This window comes from Bubalus bubalis, chromosome 9 (genome assembly GCF_019923935.1).
Source record: "Bubalus bubalis isolate 160015118507 breed Murrah chromosome 9, NDDB_SH_1, whole genome shotgun sequence".
In the NCBI taxonomy this organism is placed as follows: Eukaryota; Metazoa; Chordata; class Mammalia; order Artiodactyla; family Bovidae; genus Bubalus; species Bubalus bubalis.
Window position 1 is genome coordinate 103,113,470 of NC_059165.1, and position 20,503 is coordinate 103,133,972.

General features: G+C 40.6%; 1 protein-coding gene across 1 annotated transcript; it reads right to left on the minus strand.

Moving 5' to 3' along the window:
* Nucleotides 1-16,890: 16,890 nt before the first annotated feature.
* On the minus strand, nucleotides 16,891-17,838 carry LOC102408858 (olfactory receptor 10H1-like). Its single transcript, XM_006057851.4, has one exon. The coding sequence runs from the start codon at nucleotides 17,836-17,838 to the stop codon at nucleotides 16,891-16,893; it is 948 nt and encodes a 315-aa protein (XP_006057913.3).
* Nucleotides 17,839-20,503: the final 2,665 nt, after the last annotated feature.

Below are 20,503 nucleotides of genomic sequence, written 5' to 3' on the forward strand. Positions count from 1 at the left end.
AAACTTACACACTATTATATGTCAATTATATCTCAATTTAAAAAGTCCCTTAACATCAGCCCAGTTAGCTCAGTCGGTAGAGCTTGAGACTCTTAATGCTGGAGAGGATGCGGAGAAAAGGGAACCCTCTTATAGTGTTGGTGGGAATGCAAACTAGTACAGCCACTATGGAGAATAGTGTGGAGATTCCTTAAAAAACTGGAAATAGAACTGCCATATGACCCAGCAACCCCACTGCTGAGCATACACACCAAGGAAACCAGAATTGAAAGAGACACGTGTACCCCCAATGTTCATCACAGCACAGTTTACAATAGCTAGGGCATGGAAGCAACTTAGATGTCCATCAACAGATGAATGGATAAGAAAGCAGTGGTACATATACACAATGGAATATTACTCAACTATTAAAAAGAATGCATTTGAATCAGTTCTAATGAGGTGGATGAAACTGGAGCCTGTTATACAGAGTGAAGTGAGTCAGAAAGAAAAACACCAATACAGTATATATATGGAATTTAGAAAGCTGGTAACGATGACCCTATATGCAAGACAGCAAAAGAGACACAGATGTAAAGAACAGACTTTTGGACTCTGTGGGAGAAGGCAAGGGTGGGATGATTTGAGAGAATGGCATTGAAACATGTATATTACCATATGTGAAATAGATTGCCAGTCCAGGTTCGATGCATGAGACAGGGTGCTCAGGGCTGGTACACTGGGATGACCCTGAGGGATGGGATGGTGCATGAGGTGGGAGAGGGGTTCAGGATGGGGAACACATGTACACCCATGGCTGATTCATGTCAGTGTATGGCAAGAACCACTACAATATTGTAAAGTAATTAGCCTCCAATTAAAATAAACAAATTAATAATAAAAAAGTAAATAACAATATTTTAAGGTATATAATAATGAAATACAAATGTATCAAAAATTTGTGGGATGCAACTAAAGTGGTATACAAAGAATAATTAATTTTTATGAAATGATAAATGGTTTGGAAGATTCAACATTGCCAAGAGGCCAATCTTTCTCTAATTGATCTTTAGAGTGCATGCAATTCTCATCAGAATACTAGTCAACTTTTTTTTTTATGAAAAATGACAATCTGAACAAAGGACCAATAATCCAGAAACAAACCCACATATATACAGCCACCTGATATATTAGAATTCACTGGAGGCAAGAGGAAAGGAGTTGATCTTTTAAATACATGATCCTGGGTCCAGACAAGTGGCTATCTATATGAAAAAAATGGTGTACCTTGAATATATAAAAATTAATTGGAAACAAATGAAGACCAAATGTGAAAGCTAAAGTAATCAAGCTTCTAGAAAAAAGCACAGCAGAATGTGTTCATCACTCAGAGAAAGTAGGGGGTTCTTAAACAGGAAACAAAATACATTAACTTCTAGCGGGGGAAAATGAGAAAATCTACTTCATTAAAATTAAGAACCTTTGATGACAAAGACAGCATTAAGGGAATAAAAATGCAAGTCCCAAATTGTGCAAGCATTTGTATCTAAATTACATAAATCAATAAGAAAAAGCAAACAAGTTTAATATTGGGCAAAAGCCTAACAGACACTTCACAAAAGAGGACATAAAAATGGCCAGTAGATACATGAAGAGGAGATCACATCATTAGTCATTAAGGAAACACAAATTAAGGCCTAATGAAATGCAACTACATCTCGATCAAAATGATGGAAATTAAAATAAATAATGATAGCAAGTGTTAAACCTGGCAGCTAGAGAAGCTTTTACATTGCTGGTGTAAACTGGTAAAACAACTTCAGGAAAATGTTATTCCAGCTATTTTCCTGTGTATGTACCTGAATATATTCCAAAAGTAGTGAATGCTTATGCCCACCAAAAGACATGTAAAGAACAACCACAGGACTTTATTCATAATAAATCAAAAAGAGAAACAACATAAATTTCTAACACCTGTTATTTTCATACAATAAAACATGACACTATAATGAAAAAGATAAACCACTGATAACTGTAACAACACACATCAACATACTGGCATAAATAACACTGGATGAAGGAAGTCAGACACAGAAGAGAATATAGCATGATTCCTTTTATATCAAGTTTAAAAACATGTAAAATGACCTAGATGTTAGAAGTTTGAAGGTGTTAGAAGTGATAGTGACTACTCTTGGAAAGGAATTCTGACTAGGAAGAGACATGGAGGAGCCCTCTGGAGTGCTGCTTCTGGACTATATATAGTAGTCAATATTCATCAAATTTTCAGTTAAGATTTGTGTTCCTTTCTATAAGTAATACATGTATTAAACTGTTTTTTTTAATGCAAAAAAAGTCCCTTGATAAATTTATAGCATTAGAAATTTATGCATTCAAAATAGCAATTTATAATACTTGGACACTCTTTAATAGTGATGCAGTTTTATACAACAATAAATGTAATTAAGATGTATGAGTAATATTAAAATTAGCCAGTGTTAAAAATTTTGTTTATTCATGTATAAGTTGAATAGCAAACTGTATGTCATTACCCTAAACTTGAATTCGGTCTTTCTCTATAACTTGAGCAGTAAGAACATTGCATGTTACCACGAAGTGGGAAGAAGTGGAAAAAATTTCAGTCAGACTGAGGATACCAGAACATCCTCCTTTGCATAATATACTGCATGCTTCACATTACCCTTCCAATACATTATTTTATTACAGTCTCACAATTGGACATCAGAGCAGATAAATTCACATCTACTCCACTTGACAGAGGGGAATGTGTTAGTTGCTCAGTGGATCCCCAACACAGGGATCGAACCCAGGTCTTCTGCATTGCAGGCAGATTCTTTACTGTCTGAGCCACCAGGGAAATTGAGGCTCAAAATTGTTGCATGATTCGTCCAAGATCACACAAGTTAGACCTTCCCCTATAGGTCTTCTCTGATTTCCGTGGCTCTCCACCCAAAGCATCACACGTCATTTTCACACAATGGGTTTTGTGGGTCCCCCAATCCCAGGTGGCACTAGTGGTAAAGAACCTGCCTGCCAATGCAGGAGATGTAAGAGATGCAGTTTCGATCCCTGGGTCGGGAAGATCCCCTGCAGGAGGGCATGGCAACCTACTCCAGCATTCTTGCCTGGAAAATCCCATGGACAGAGGAGCCTGGCAGGCTATAGTCCATGGGGTTGCAAAGAGTTGAACATGACTGAGAGACTAAGCACAGCACAGCACATTGCTGTATGTCCTTAGGCAGGTCACTTCCCTTCTTTGAGCCTGAAAGTCGCTCAGTTGTGTCCGACTTTTTGTGACTCCATGGACTATACAGTCCATTCTGTACAGTACAGTCCAATTCTCCAGGTCAGAATACTGGAGTGGGTAACCTTTCCCTTCTTCAGGGGATCTTCCCAACCCAGGGATTGAACCCAGGTCTCCTGCATTGCAAGCAGATTCTTTACCGGCTGAACCACAAGGAAAGCCCTCTTTGAGCCTAATCTTTAACAATAAAAAGCACCTACCTTCTAAGACAGTTATGAGTCTGAAGTAAGACAATGTCTGTGAAGGGCTTAGAATGGTGCTTGGCACATAGATATACTCCATAAAGAATAGTTGAGATGATATTATAAGTTCAAGTTTTGCTAAATGAGCCTGGGAACAGAGAGAGGCATTGGTAGAGGAATTGTTCAATGGTCCCCCAACTTTGACTATCATCTGGGTTATCAATGTGACCAAGAAAGCAGGACCTCAGTGAAGCATTTTTTCTAGAAGGAGGTGCTTAGCAGAAATGCTACTCCAATGAGCTTCCTGACCTGCTCCCTTTCTCCCAGGATCCCCTTCTCTACAAATAAACTCTTCCTTTCTATGGCTACTAGTCCTTAGGAGTGGTCCCCAAGACTCAGCTCTATGGCAACGGCTGATGGGCAAACAGATAGGTGATACCTTGCAATCTAAAGAGAGAGGAAAAAAAAAAAAAAAACAGATGGTTAGAATTGCAGATAGGGCTGTGCAGTGGTTAAGTGATGAAACAAAGTGGCTTTGGTTAAATCACATGTAATCTCTTAGATTCAGTTTCCCATCATTAAAATGTATTTAATGATAAGGTAGTCACCTCTTAGATGGTCCTGAGAATTAAATATTATCATCTATATAGGGCAATGAACAGTGACTTGCAACCAATAAGCCAGCTTTAAATAAATACAAGCTTTAAAAATGTATTTAATAATTAATAGGAGCATCTCAATACATAAGGCAAACACTAACAGACATAAAAGGAGAAATTGACAGTAACACAATAATAGTAGGAGACTTTAACACCCCACTCACACCAATCATCAAAACAGAAAATTAACAAGGAAACACAAATCTTTTTTTTTTTTAACTTTACATAACTGTATTAGTTTTGCCAAATATCAAAATGAATCCGCCACAGGTATACATGTGTTCCCCATCCTGAACCCACCTCCCTCCTCCCTCCCCATTCCATCCCTCTGGGTCGTCCCAGTGCACCAGCCCCAAGCATCCAGTATCGTGCATCGAACCTGGACTGGCAACTCGTTTCATACATGATATTTTACATGTTTCAATGCCATTCTCCCAAATCTTCCCACCCTCTCCCTCTCTCACAGAGTCCATAAGACTGTTCTATACATCAGTGTCTCTTTTGCTGTCTCACATACAGGGTTATTGTTACCATCTTTCTAAATTCCATATATATGCATTAGTATACTGTATTGGTGTTTTTCTTTCTGGCTTACTTCACTCTGTATAATAGCCTCCAGTTTCATCCACCTCATTAGAACTGATTCAAATGTATTCTTTTTAATGGCTGAGTAATACTCCATTGTGTATATGTACCACTGCTTTCTTATCCATTCATCTGCTGATGGACATCTAGGTTGTTTCCATGTCCTGGCTATTATAAACAGTGCTGCGATGAACATTGGGGTACATGTGTCTCTTTCCCTTTGGTTTCCTCAGTGTGTATGCCCAGCAGTGGGATTGCTGGATCATAAGGCAGTTCTATTTCCAGTTTTCTAAGGAATCTCCACACTGTTCTCCAGAGTGGCTGTACTAGTTTGCATTCCCACCAACAGTGTAAGAGGGTTCCCTTTTCTCCACACCCTCTCCAGCATTTATTACTTGTAGACTTTTGGATCGCAGCCATTCTGACTGGTGTGAAATGGTACCTCATAGTGGTTTTGATTTGCATTTCTCTGATAATGAGTGATGTGGAGCATCTTTTCATGTGTTTGTTAGCCATCTGTATGTCTTCTTTGGAGAAATGTCTATTTAGTTCTTTGGCCCATTTTTTGATTGGGTCATTTATTTTTCTGGAGTTGAGCTGTAGGAGTTGCTTGTACGTTCTCGAGATTAGTTGTTTGTCAGTTGCTTCATTTGCTATTATCTTCTCCCATTCTGAAGGCTGTCTTTTCACCTTGCTAATAGTTTCCTTTGATGTGCAGAAGCTTTTAAGGTTAATTAGGTCCCATTTGTTTATTTTTGCTTTTATTTCCAATATTCTGGGAGGTGGATCATAGAGGATCCTGCTGTGATGTATGTCAGAGAGTGTTTTGCCTATGTTCTCCTCTAGGAGTTTTATAGTTTCTGGTCTTACGTTTAGATCTTTAATCTATTTTGAGTTTATTTTTGTGTATGGTGTTAGAAAGTGTTCTAGTTTCATTCTTTTACAAGTGGTTGACCAGAGTTCCCAGCACCACTTGTTAAAGAGATTGTCTTTAATCCATTGTATATTCTTGTCTCCTTTGTCAAAGATAAGGTGTCCATATGTGCATGGATTTATCTCTGGGCTTTCTATTTTGTTCCATTGATCTATATTTCTGTCTTTGTGCCAGTACCATACTGTCTTGATGAATGTGGCTTTGTAGTACAGCCTGAAGTCAGGTAGGTTGATTCCTCCAGTCCCTTTCTTCTTTCTCAAGATCGCTTTGGCTATTCGAGGTTTTTTGTATTTCCATACAAATTGTGAAATTATTTGTTCTAGTTCTGTGAAGAATGCTGTTGGTAGCTTGATAGGGATTGCATTGAATCTATAGATTGCTTTGGGTAGTATACTCATTTTCACTATATTGATTCTTCCAATCCATGAACATGGTATATTTCTCCATCTGTTAGTGTCCTCTTTGATTTCTTTCACCAGTGTTTTATAGTTTTCTATCTATAGGTCTTTAGTTTCTTTAGGTAGATATATTCCTAAATATTTTATTCTTTCCGTTGCAATGGTGAATGGAATTGTTTCCTTAATTTCTCTTTCTGTTTTCTCATTATTAGTGTATAGGAATGCAAGGGATTTCTGTGTGTTGATTTTATATCCTGCAACTTTACTATAGTCATTGATTAGTTCTAGTAATTTTCTGGTGGAGTCTTTAGGGTTTTCTATGTAGAGGATCATGTCATCTGCAAATAGTGAGAGCTTTACTTCTTCTTTTCCAATTTGGATTCCTTTGATTTCTTTTTCTGCTCTGATTGCTGAGGCCAAAACTTCCAAAACTATGTTGAATAGTAATGGTGAAAGTGGGCACCCTTGTCTTGTTCCTGACTTTAGAGGAAATGCTTTCAATTTTTCACCATTGTGGATAATGTTTGCTGTGGGTTTGTCATATATAGCTTTTATTATGTTGAGGTATGTTCCTTCTATTCCTGCTTTCTGGAGAGTTTTTATCATAAATGGATGTTGAATTTTGTCAAAGGCTTTCTCTGCATCTATAGAGATAATCATATGGTTTTTATTTTTCAACTTGTTAATGTGGTGTATTACATTGATTGATTTGCGGATATTGAAGAATCCTTGCATCCCTGGGATAAAGCCCACTTGGTCATGGTGTATGATCTTTTTAATGTGTTGTTGGATTATGATTGCTAGAATTTTGTTAAGGATTTTTGCATCTATGTTCATCAGTGATATTGGCCTGTAGTTTTCTTTTTTTGTGGCATCTTTGTCAGGTTTTGGTATTAGGGTGATGGTGGCCTCATAGAATGAGTTTGGAAGTTTACCATCCTCTGCAATTTTCTGGAAGAGTTTGAGCAGGATAGGTGTTAGCTCTTCTCTAAATTTTTGGTAGAATTCAGCAGTGAAGCCGTCTGGACCTGGGCTTTTGTTTGCTGGAAGATTTTTGATTACAGTTTCAATTTCCGTGCTTGTGATGGGTCTGTTAAGATTTTCTATTTCTTCCTGGTCCAGTTTTGGAAAGTTGTACTTTTCTAAGAATTTGTCCATTTCTTCCACGTTGTCCATTTTATTGGCATATAATTGTTGATAGTACTCTCTTATGATCCTTTGTATTTCTGTGTTGTCTGTTGTGATCTCTCCATTTTCATTTCTAATTTTATTGATTTGATTTTTCTCCCTTTGTTTCTTCATGAGTCTGGCTAATGCTTTGTCAATTTTATTTATCCTTTCAAAAAACCAGCTTTTGGTTTTGTTGATTTTTGCTATGATCTCTTTTGTTTCTTTTGCATTTATTTCTGCTCTAATTTTTAAGATTTCTTTCCTCTACTAACCCTGGGGTTCTTCCTTTTCTAGTTGCTTTAGGTGTAGAGTTAGGTTATTTATTTGACTTTTTTCTTGTTTCTTGAGGTGTGCCTGTATTGCTATGAACTTTCCCCTTAGGACTGCTTTTACCGTGTCCCACAGGTTTTGGGTTGTTGTGTTTTCATTTTCATTCGTTTCTATGCAAATTTTGATTTCTTTTTTGATTTCTTCTGTGATTTGTTGGTTATTCAGCAGCGTGTTGTTCAGCCTCCATATGTTGGAATTTTTAATAGTTTTTCTCTTGTAATTGAGATCTAATCTTACTGCATTGTGGTCAGAAAAGATGCTTGGAATGATTTCTATTTTTTTGAATTTACCAAGGCTAGCTTTATGGCCCAGCATGTGATAGGAAACACAAATCTTAAATGATACATTAGATGAGATGGATCTCATTGATCTCTTTAGGACATTCCATCCAAATGCAGAAAATTACACCTTCTTCTCAAGTGCACATGGAACATTCTCCAGGATATACCACATCTTGGGTCACAAATCAAACTTCAGTAAATTTAAGAAAATTGAAATTATATCAAGCATCTTCTCCGACCACAGTGCTATGAGACTAGGTATCAGTTACAAGAAAAAAACTGTAAGAAACACAAACACATGGAGGTTAAACAACACGTTTCAACCCAACAGGTTAATGAAGAAATCAAAAGGGAAATCAAAACATTTCTAGAAACAAATGACAACAAAAACACAATAACTCAAAATCTGTGGGATGCAGCAAAAGCAGTTCTAAGAGGGAAGTTTATAGCAATACAATTCTGCCTCATGAAACAAGAAAAACATCGAGTAGACAAACTAACTTTATACCTAAAACAACTGGAAAAAGAAGAACAACATCCCCCCCCCCCAAATTAGTAGAAGGAAAGAGATTATAAAGATCTGAGCAGAAATAAATGAAAAAGAAATGAAAGAAACAATAGTAAAGATTAATGAAACTAAAAGCTGATTCTTTGAGAAGATAAACAAAATTGACAAACCTTTAGCCAGACTCATCAAGAAAAAAAGAAGAATCAAGTCAACAAAATTAGAAATGAAGGTTACAACAGACAATGCAGAAATACAAAGATTATAAGAGATTGTTATGAAAAACTGTATGGCAATAAAATGGATAACCTGGAGGAAATGGACAGATTCTTAGAAAAGTTCAATCTTCCAAGAATGAACCAGGAAGAAATAGAAATTATGAACAACCCAATTACAAGCACTGAAATTGAAGCTGTGATCAAAAATCTTCCCCCCACCCAAAAAAAGCCAAGGACCAGATGGCTTCACTGGAGAATTCTATCAAACATTTAGAGAAGACCTAATGCCTATCCTTCTAAAACTCTTTCAAAAATTGCAGAGGAAGGAACATTTCCAAACTCATTCTATGAGGCCACCATCATCCTGATACCAAAACCAGACAAAGACAACAATGACAAAAATGAAAACTACAGGCCAATATCACTAATGAACATAGATGCCAAAATTCTCAACAAAATTTTAGCAAGCAGAATTCAGCAACACATCAAAAGCTCATACACCATGATCAACTTGGGTTTATTCTAGGAATGCAATTATTCTTCAATATATGCAAATCAATCAATATAATACACCATATTAACAAATTGAGAGATAAAAACTATATGATCAACTCAATATATGCAGAAAAAGCCTTTGACAATATTCAACTCCCATTTATGATTAAAAGTCTTCAAACAATGGGCATAGAAGGAACCTACCTCAACATAGTAAAGGCCATATATGATAAGCCTACAGCAAATATTTTTCTCAATGGTGAGAAACTGAAAGCATTCCCCCTAAGGTCAGGAAAAAGATAAGGTCATTCACTTTCACCAGTGTCATTCAGCATAGTTCTGGAAGTCCTAGCTACGGCAATCAGAAAAGAAAAAGAAATAAAAGAAATCCAGATCGGAAAAGAAGCAAAGCTTTCACTGTTTGCAGATGATATGACACTGTACATAGAAAACCCTAAAGATAGTATCAGAAAATTACTAGAGCTAATCAGTTAATTTAGCAAGTTGCGGGATACAAAATCAATTCACAGAAATCACTTGCATTTCTATATACTAACAATGAAACATCAGAAAGAGAAATTGAATCAATCCCATTTACCATTGCAACAAAAAGAATTAAATATCTAGGAGTAAACTTACCTAAGGAGACAAAAGAACTGTAAACAGAAAATTATAAGACACTAATGAAAGAAAGTAATGCTCAAAATTCTCCAAGCCAGGCTTCAGCAATATGTGAACCATGAGCTTCCTGATGTTCAAGTTGATTTTAGAAAAGGCAGAGGAACTAGAGATCAAATTGCCAACATCCGCTGGATCATGGAAAAAGCAAGAGAGTTCCAGAAAAACATCTATTTCTGCTTTATTGACTATGTCAAAGCCTTTGACTGTGTGGATCACAATAAACTGTGGGAAATTCTGAAAGAGATGGGAATACCAGACCACCTGAGCTGCCTCTTGAGAAATCTGTATGCAGGTCAGGAAGCAACAGTTAGAACTGGACATGGGACAACAGTCTGGTTCCAAATAGGAAAAGGAGTACATCAAGGCTGTACATTATCATCCTGCTTATTTAACTTATATGCAGAGTACATCATGAGAAACGCTGGACTGGAAGAAACACAAGCTGGAATCAAGATTGCTGGGAGAAATCTCAATAACCTCAGATATGCAGATGACACCACCCTTATGGCAGAAAGTGAAGAGGAACTCAAAAGCCTCTTGATGAAAGTGAAAGTGGAGAGTGAAAAAGTTGGCTTAAAGCTCAACATTCAGAAAACAAGGATCATGGCATCCAGTCCCATCACTTCATGGGAAATAGATGGGGAAACAGTGTCAGACTTCATTTTTTGGGGCTCCAAAATCACTGCAGATGGTGACTGCAGCCATGAAATTAAAAGACGCTTACTCCTTGGAAGGAAAGTTATGACCAACCTAGATAACATATTGAAAAGCAGAGACATTACTTTGCCAATAAAGGTTCATCTAGTCATGGCTATGGTTTTTCCTGTGGTCATGCATGGATGTGAAAGTTGGACTGTGAAGAAGGCTGAGCGCCGAAGAATTGATGCTTTTGAACTGTGGTGTTGGAGAAGACTCTTGAGAGTCCCTTGGACTGCAAGGAGATCCAGCCAGTCCATTCTGAAGGAGATCAGCCCTGGGATTTCTTTGGAGGGAATGATACTGAAGCTGAAACTCCAGTATTTTGGCCACCTCATGCGAAGAGTTGACTCATTGGAAAAGAGTCTGATGCTGGGAGGGATTGGGGGCAGGAGGAGAAGGGGACGACAGAGGATGAGATGGCTGGATGGCATCACTGACTTGATGGATGTGAGTCTGAGTGAACTCCAGGAGTTGGTGATGGACAGGGAGGCCTGGCGTGCTGCGATTCATGGGGTCGTAAAGAGTCGGACATGACTGAGCAACTGAACTGAACTGAACTGAATGAAAGAAATCATTGGAAAGATTGGAAAGAAATTCCCACGTTGGTGAGAATGTATATTGCTACAGCCACTATGGAAGATGGTATGGAGATTCCTTAAAAAACTAAGAATAAAATCACCATATGACCCAGCAAATCTCACTCCTAGGCATATACCCTGAGGAAGCCAAAATTGAAAAAGACACATGTATCCCATTGTTCGTTGCAACACTGTCTACAATAGCTAGAACATGGAAGCAACCTAGATGTCCGTTGACAGATGAATGGATAAAGAAGTTGTGGTATGTATACACAATGGAATATTACTCAGCCATAAAAAGGAACACATTTGAGTCAGTCTGATGAGGTGGATGAACCTAGAGCCTATTATACAGAGTGAGGTGAGTCAGAAAGAGACAGATAAATGTCATATTCTAACACACATATACAGAATCTAGAAGAATAGTACTGAAGAACTTATTTACAGGGAAGCAATGGAGAAACAGGCATAGAGAATAGACTTATGGGCAAGGGGAGAGGGGAGGAGAGGGTGAGATGTATGGAGGAGTAACATGGAAACTTACATTATCATAAGTAAAATAGATAGCCAATAGAAATTTGCTGTATGGCTCAGGAAACTCAAACAAGGGCTCTGTATCAACATAGAGGGGTGGGATGGGGAGGGAGATGAGAGCGAGTTTCAAAAGGGAGGGGATATATGTATACCTGTGGCTGATTCATGTTGATGTTTGACAGAAAACAACAAAATTCTGTAAAGCAATTATCCTTCAATAAAACATAAATCAAAATGTATTTAATAATTAATTACACTCTTTGTGTCAAATTCTGTGCTAGTTTTGGGAGAACAGAGATGGGTCTGCTAGCCCCTGTCTTTGATGAGTTTCCATGATCCATGGTTAAAAAACACAAGAAATGTCAGGGTTCTCACCAAGATATGGACCAGATGCTAAGAACCACCAAAAGGGTCATGACTCTGCCTCTTGGGAGCATCAGCTAGGTCTTCCCTCATTTCTGTACTCCAGTGGCTCTCACCAGTGACTCCAGAGGACACTTGGAAGGTTCTGGAGACATTTTTCATTGTTACAACTCAAGGAGAGGGAAATGTGCTATAACAACTAACCCGTAAAGCTAAGGAATGCTGCTCAGCACCCTTCAATGCATGGAACAGACCTCACTGCAAACAATGAGTCAGTCCCAAATGTCAACAGTGCTGTGGATGATAAACCCTGCTGTATGCAGTTAACAAACATTTATTGATTATCTTCTCTGTGCCAGGTATGTTTTTAGATGCCACTGTGGAGCTGATTAGATATGACCCTGATCTCCATGCTTGCATGTTGAGAAAGGAAGATGTGGCTATTAGACAAATATTTCTATAGATTATACTAATTAATAAATATGCTGCTAAGTCACTTCAGTCGTGTCCAACTCTATGCGACCCCATAGAAGGCACCCCACCAAGCTCCCCCATCCCTGGGATTCTCCAGGCAAGAACACTGGAGTGGGTTGCCATTTCCTTCTCCAAATAAATATGTATACATACGATAAATTGTGATAAAAGCTATGAGGAGAGAAAGAAGATGCTGTGAGTTCTTGTAATAGGAGTAGTGACTCAGTATGGGGAAATCAGGGAAGGTTTTCCTGAGGAGGTGACATTTAAGGTCGGACCTAAGGAGAGAAGGGCATGGTAACCCACTCCAGTATTCCTGAGTGGAGAATCCCATGGACAGAGGAGTCTGGCAGGCTACAGTCCATGGGGTCGCAAATGTGTCGGACACTACTGAAACGACTGATCACATATAGCTTATTCACTTCTTTGTACAGTAGAAATTAACACAACATTATAAAGCAATTATACTCCAATAAAAAGACCATATCCATTTTTATTCACGTGGTTTTATCAAAACCACAATTAGAATGACTACAATTAAAAAGTTAGATAATAACAAGTGTTGGCAAGGATGTAGAGAAATTGGAACACTAATATGCTTCTGGAGGGGATGTAAAATGGTGCAGCCATTGTCATAAAGAGTCTAGCAGCTACTCACATGATTAAACATAGAGGTATCATGTGACCTATTAATTTCACTCCTATGTATATACCTTTCCAAAATGAAAGCATCAGTTCAGTTCAGTTGCTCAGTCATGTCCAACTCTTTGTGACCCCATGAATCGCAGCATGCCAGGCCTCCCTGTCCATCACCAACTCCCGGAGTTCACTCAGACTCACGTCCATCGAGTCAGTGATGCCATCCAGCCATCTCATCCTCTGTCGTCCCCTTCTCCTCCTGCCCCCAATCCCTCCCAGCATCAGACTCTTTTCCAATGAGTCAACTCTTCGCATGAGGTGGCCAAAGTACTGGAGTTGCAGCTTTAGCATCATTCCTTTCAAAGAAATCCCAGGGCTGATCTCCTTCAGAATGGACTGGTTGGATCTCCTTGCAGTCCAAGGGACTCTCAAGAGTCTTCTCCAACACCACAGTTCAAAAGCATCAATTCTTCAGAGCTCAGCTTTCTTCACAGTCCAATTCTCACATCCATACATGACCACTGGAAAAACCATAACCTTGACTAGACGGACCTTTGTTGACAAAGTAATGTCTCTGCTTTTCAATATGCTATCTAGATTGGTAATAACTTTTCTTCCAAGGAGTAAGTGTCTTTTAATTTCATGGCTGTAGTCACCATCTGCAGTGATGGCCCATCCAAAAACTTGTACATGAATGTTTATAGCAGAAACACTTATGATAACCAAAATGTGGAAACAACCAAGAAATGTATCAACAGATGGATGAGTAAAAATGTTATATATCCAAACAATGCAACTTTATTCAGCCATAAAAAAGGAATGAAATTAGCAATACATGCTGTGACATGGATAAACCCTGAAAACATGCTACATGAAAGCCAGACACAAAATGATAAATATCATATGATTTCATGTATCTTAAATGTTCAGATAAGGCAAATCTATAGAGACAGTAGATTAGGTGATGCTTAGGACTGGAAAGGGAGGAGGAAAGAGAGATGATAGCTAAAGGGTACAGGTTCATTTTGAAGGTGAGGAAAATGTTCTAAATTCAGTATGGTAATGACTATACACATCTTCATGTGGATATATTATATGGTATGTGAACTACATTTCAATAAAAGTATTTTTATAGACAATAATAGCTGATGGTAAATGTGGTGACCTAGAAGGGTGGGATGGTGGGGTGGGAAGGAGGCTCAGAGGGAAAGGATATATGTATGCGTATAGCTGATTCACATTGTTGTAGAGCAGAAACTAACACAACATTTCAAAGCAATTATACTCCAAATAAAAAGTCTTATCTTCTCAAAAAAAAAGGGAAGCTGTTATCTTCATAACTATTTAAAAAGATAAGAAGAAAGGGAGGAAGGAAGGAGAGAGGGAGGAAGAAAGAGAGAGAGGAGAGAGAGACACAGAGAGAGAAAGTTTACTTCTATCTCTAACTCAAATATGTGGCTTTGGACTTCCCTGATAGTTCAGTGGTTAAGAATCTGCCTGCCAATGCAGGAAATGTGGGTTCAATCCCTGGTCCAGGAAGATTCCACATGCCATGGGGTGACTAGACTCATGCGCCCAGATACTGAGCCCATGTGCCACAACTACTGAAGCCTGTGTGCCCTAGAGCCCATGCTCTGCAACAGGAGAAGCCTGCAGATCGCAACTAGAGAATAGCCCCTTCTCGCCGCAACTAGAGAAAGCACACAGGCAGCAACAAAAACTCAGCAGAAACAAAAATAAACGAATAATTTTTTTTAATGTGGCTTCTTCTTTGAGCTAAGAAAACTTTAGAGCAGTGGTTTCCAAAGTGTCATCCTCAGACCAACTTCAGCATCACCTAGGACCTTGTTCGAAATGAAGATTCTAGAGTCTCCCCTGCCACCCCTCTTAACCCAGACCTGCTGAATTAAACACCCTGGAGTGGGACCCAGCAGCTTGACTCTGATGTGCCCTCAAGTTGGAGACCCATTGCCTCAGAAGACTCACTCAGCCAATCTCATTCTGCATCTATCAACCTCCCAGGTTTCTTGATTTTAGGCAACTGCCAAACCTCACTGTGTCCACTGTCTGATTTTAAAAAGGAGTGTAACCCCAAGGGAAACAGTGGAAACAGTGGTTGACTTTATTTTCTTGGGCTCCAAAATCACTGCAGATGGTGACTACAGCCATGAAATTAAAAGATGCTTGCTCCTTGGAAGAAAAGCTATGACGAACCTAGACAGCATATTAAAAAGCAGAGACATTACTTTGCCAACAAAGGTCCGTCTAGTCAAGGCTATGGTTTTTCCAGTAGTCATGTATGGATGTGACAGTTGGACTATAAAGAAAGCTGAGCACCAAAGAATTGATGCTTTTGAACTGTGGCATTGGAGAAGACTCTTGAGAGTCCCCTGGACTGCAAGGAGATCAATCAGTTCATCTTAAGGAAATTAGTCCTGAGTGTTCATTGGAAGGACTGATGTTGAAGCTGAAACTCCAAAACTTTGGCCACCTGCTGCAAAGAGCTGACTCATTGGAAAAGACCCTGATGCTGGGAAAGATTGAGGGCAGCTGGAGAAGGGGACAACAGACGATGAGATGGTTGGATGGTATCACCAACTCAATGGAGATGAGTTTGAGTAAACTCCTGGAGTTGGTGATGGAAGGGAGGCCTGGCATGCTGCAGTCCATAGGGTCATAAAGAGTAGGACACAACTGAGTGACTGAACTGAACTGAACCCAAAGGAATTACCTGATTCTGCCTGAGTTCCTCCCTTGAAGCAGGTCCAGCCTGTGGATGCATCCTTCCAATCTATCTGACTTCACAATCTGTGAAAGTGAAATGGATTCTCATTGGGGATTTCAAGGGAGTGTAGAAAAGGGATTTGTATTAGGTACTTTATGGCTACCTTATTAACCTAATAAAATGTCCATTTATGTACCTGCTTTTTCCCCAAATTTCTTCACCAGTCACTGGATCCATCATCCCCCTTGCATGCTCAGTCACTCAGTTGTATCTGACTCTTTGTGGCACCATGGACAGTAGCCCACCAGGCTCCTCTGTCCATGAAATTCTCCAGGCAAGAATACTGGAGAGGTTTTCCATTTCCTACTCTAGGATATTTTCCCAGCTCAGGGATTGAACCCGAGTTTCTTGCTCCTCCTGCTTTGGCAGGTAGATTCTTTACCACTGCACCACCGGGAAGCCCCTTAGGTCCCCATCAACTGCCAGCAATCTGGTTTTTCTACCTGTTCTTCCCATATTTCTCAAACCAGCCACCACTTCATTTTTACTCTCCCACATTACCCCCCCATCTCTTTCATATTTCTTATCTTAGAAGGAGAGATTAAGACCCTTTCTCTCTTCTTTCTATAATTTGTATCCTTAGACATATCATTTGCTCAACCAACAAAAGCAACACATAGGAGAAGACACTGTACCTCCAAAAATGTGAAGATTTGAAATGAAAAACCATTTCCCCATCAACAATGCTTTCCTTTCCTTAAATACGATAAAAGAAAGAGGTGAGGTCTTGAAACCATAGAAAGCCATGCATTGCAGGCAGATTCTTTACCATCTGAACCACCAGGGAAGCCTGCTTGATTCAGAGCAGGCAAGAAATCACTGTTGCTGTTTCTGTCATTGTTTGTAGCAGAGCAAGCATCCTTCCCTCACACATTGAAGATACACTAGATACACAAGTTCCCCAACACAGCCCATGGGCATCCCCTCATGCATTCTGCTCTCAGACACAGTCAACGGGAGGAAATTGACTCAGAAGGTCTCATCACGAATGCATCAGGTTTACTTCCATTTTTCAGACAAGACAATGGACTGAAGTACCTCTACCTGCCACAACTCCTGTTACAAAACCTGCCATTTCAGGATCTATGGAGAAAGAGCTTGCTGAGGAAGGTCTTCTTCACGGCTTCCTTCAGCTCCTTGTTCCTGAGACTGAAGATGATGGGGCTCAGGAAGGGAGTGAGGGCCGTGTAGGTGATGCCCATCAGCGTGTCTCCTTCCAGGGAGTGGGGACCCTTGGGCTTGAGGTAGATGACAGAGGCAAAGCCGTAGTGCACAACCACCAGGGTGAGGTGGGACGCACACGTGGAGAAGGCTTTGTGCCGGCCCTCGGCTGAGGGGATCCTCAAGATGGCGGCCACGATGAAGGCATAAGAAAAGAGGATGAGGAGACCACAGCCCAGCAGGGCAGCGATACACACCAGGCCCACACCCATGGCCACAGTAAAGACGTTGTCCCCACAGGCCAGCTTCATTAGAGGAGGCACATGGCAGAAGAAATGGTGAATCACATTAGAGCTACAGAAGGGGAGGTGGAAAACGGCAGATGTCACCAGCAACCCCATGACTGAGCCTCCAGCCCAGGACCAGGCCACCAGGCAGGCGCAGCCTCGGGGGCTCATGAGCACGTTGTAGCGCAAGGGGTGGCAGATGGCCACGTAGCGGTCGTAGCCCATGACGGTGAGCAGGAAGGAGTGGGTGAAGCCAAACGTGAAGGAGAAGAACATCTGGCTGGCACAGGCCGTGAAGGAGATGGAGCGGTAGGTGGAGAGCAGGTCGGCCAGCATGCGCGGGATGATGGTGAAGGTGTAGAGGATCTCCGAGATGGAGAGGGCACACAGGAAGAGGTACATGGGGGTGTGGAGGCTGCACTCGCTCCAGACGGTGGCCATGATGAGCAGGTTCCCCAGCAGCGTGAACAGGTACATCAGCAGGAAGAGCAGGAAGAACATCAGCTGAAAGTGGGGGAAGGAGGAGAAGCCAATGAGGATGAATTCAGTCACTGCCGAGATGTTGGCTCCCTGCATGAAGGCTGTTCCTGAAGTGAGGTGTGATGTGGAGAGGTCAGCTACTGGATGGAGGGAGGTTGTCAGCTTCCATCACTCCTGGCTCTACCCCAGGGGCTGCTCTTGATAAATGACAGGTGACATTGGCTGAGTTCCTACTCTGTGAAGTGAAAGTTGTTCAGTAATGTCCAACTCTTTGCAACCCCATGGACTGTAACTTGCTAAGTTCCTCTGTCCTTTGTCCATTGAATTCTCCAGGCCAGAATACTGGAGTGGGTAGCCATTCCCTTTGCCAAGGGATCTTTCCAACCCAGGAATCAAACCCATTGCAGGAGATCAGATCTCCTTCATTGCAGACAGATTTTTTACCAACTAAGCCACCAGGGAGACCCTCCTACTCTGTGCCACCTAGATTTAATCCTCTTACCAATGTGATGGGGGAGGTGTTGATTTGATTACCCCATTTTGAATATCTTGAGAATATTCATTGAGAATGTTGGGGTGCATAAATGCTAAGCAACTTGTTTGAGGTGAGCTGTCAAGCATGGTAGAGTTAAGACATGACCCATGGCTAGCTGCCTCCAAAGTTTATACCTTTCCCATCCTAAAGGAGATCAGTCCTGGGTGTTCATTGCAAGGGCTGATGCTGAAGCTGAAACTCCAATACCTTGGCCACCTCATACAAAGAGTTGAGTTATTAGAAAAGACCCTGATGCTGGAAGGGATTGGGGGCAGGAGGAGAAGGGGACGACAAAGGATGAGATGGCTGGATGGCATCACCGACTCAATGGACATGAGTTTGGGTAAACTCCAGGAGTTGGTGATGGACAGGGAGGCCTGGCACGCTGCGATTCATGGGGTTGCAAAGAGTCGGACATGACTAAGCGACTGAACTGAACTGAACTGAACTGATACATCTAGGTTATCTCTGAAAATGAAAATATTCCTTTACCAGAGGTTACAGCCTTTGCTACTTACTCCCTTCTGATAAATCTTGTTCTTCCCAGAGCTTCAGATACCACATGACCTACCCACTCCATGTCTACAACACTTTGAACCAAGTGTGTCTCCAATTTAGTATGAATCAATCAGATTCTTCCTCTAGAGTTACCCATGCAAGAAATCTGAGGCAAGAGACTGTAAAAATAACATTCTAGTTGTTTTCTAGATCCTGAGATGTGCATGTGTATGTTCTGAGCAATGCAACATAGCCATCTGAAAAAAGAATGAGGGAGTCAGCCAACCTGAGTTTGAACCCCTGCTCAGCCTGCTGTAAACTTGAGCAAGGATCTTCACCTCTCTGTATCTCCATTTCCCCCTACCAAACTCAAAGAGTTATTCTTGGACTGGGACCTGGAAAACAGTGAAAAGTATTAATCCCTCAGTCGTGTCCTACTTTTTTGCAACCCCGTGAACTATATGGCCCACCAGGCTCCTCTGTCCATGGAATTCTCCAGGCGAGAATACTAGAAGGCCTTGAAGCCATGCCCTTCTCCAGGGGATCTTTCTGTGACCTGGAAGACAGTAGCTACTTCATATGATAACTAACTCAATACCCTCAGTGAACAAATGTATATGGTCTGTGATCAGTAAATAACCTTAATTTTATGGGTATTCATTGTATCTTAATGGATATCTATTTTAAGTGCTTTTTTTATTAGGCTATATCAAGTTTAAATGGCAGTGAACCACTAATCCCTTTTCTGTCTCTATGGATTTGCCTGCTCTGGACAAATCACCTAAATGTAATCATACACTCCGTGGCAGTTGGGGCCTGGCTTCTTTCCCTCAGCATCTTCCCCCACACACACCAGGTTCATCCGTGTTGTAGCATTGTCATAACTTCATTTCTTTTTATGGCTGAGCGATGTTCCATTTTATCAACAGATCACATTTCATTGATTTATTTACCCACTGATGGACATTTGGCTGTTTACATATTTTCACTATAAATAATGCTTCTGTGAACATTCAGGTAGGGGTTTAAGGCATGTCAGTGGTTGCCAGGGCCTGGAGGAAGGGGATAAATTGGAGTGATTGCTAATGGATTTAGGGTTTCCTTTGGGGGTGTTGAGAAGGTTCTGGAACTAGATAGATGGTGCTTACACATCACGAATGCACTGAATGTCACTGAATTGTATGCTATAAAATGGCTAAGATGGTCAATTTTGTTATCTGTACTTGTTATTGCTGTTGTTTAGTCACTAAGTTGTGTATATGTATTTTATCACAATACAAAATAGGGGGAAAAAAGTAGTAACCACCCTCTTAAGTGGGCTCATATATTTGATCAAGCTCTGATAGGTTGAGAACAAAACAAAAACACAAGGGAACCAGACACTTGGGTGAATGGAGGCTGCATTCCCCAGCATGACTGGTTTCCAGAATTTCCTGGCCCCCTCCCTTGAAGTCGCTTGTTTCTTTCCCTCATGCTGGGTCAGCATCTGCCATAGGTCCCCAGGATCACTCAGTTCCGGCACTGTGAGATCCTAGAGGGGGTGAGTCAAAGTTAGTGACTTGGAAACAAGAGCCTCCAAGAAGAGGCTGAATGGGTGAGACCAAAATCAAGTGGGCTGTGCTCTCAACTTCTCCAAGCTCTCTAACATCTAGGGCAAGTTTTCTCAGTATTTGGTGCTGGATCATCCTTTGCTATGGTGGGTGGTGGTCATCCTGTGCGCTGTATGGT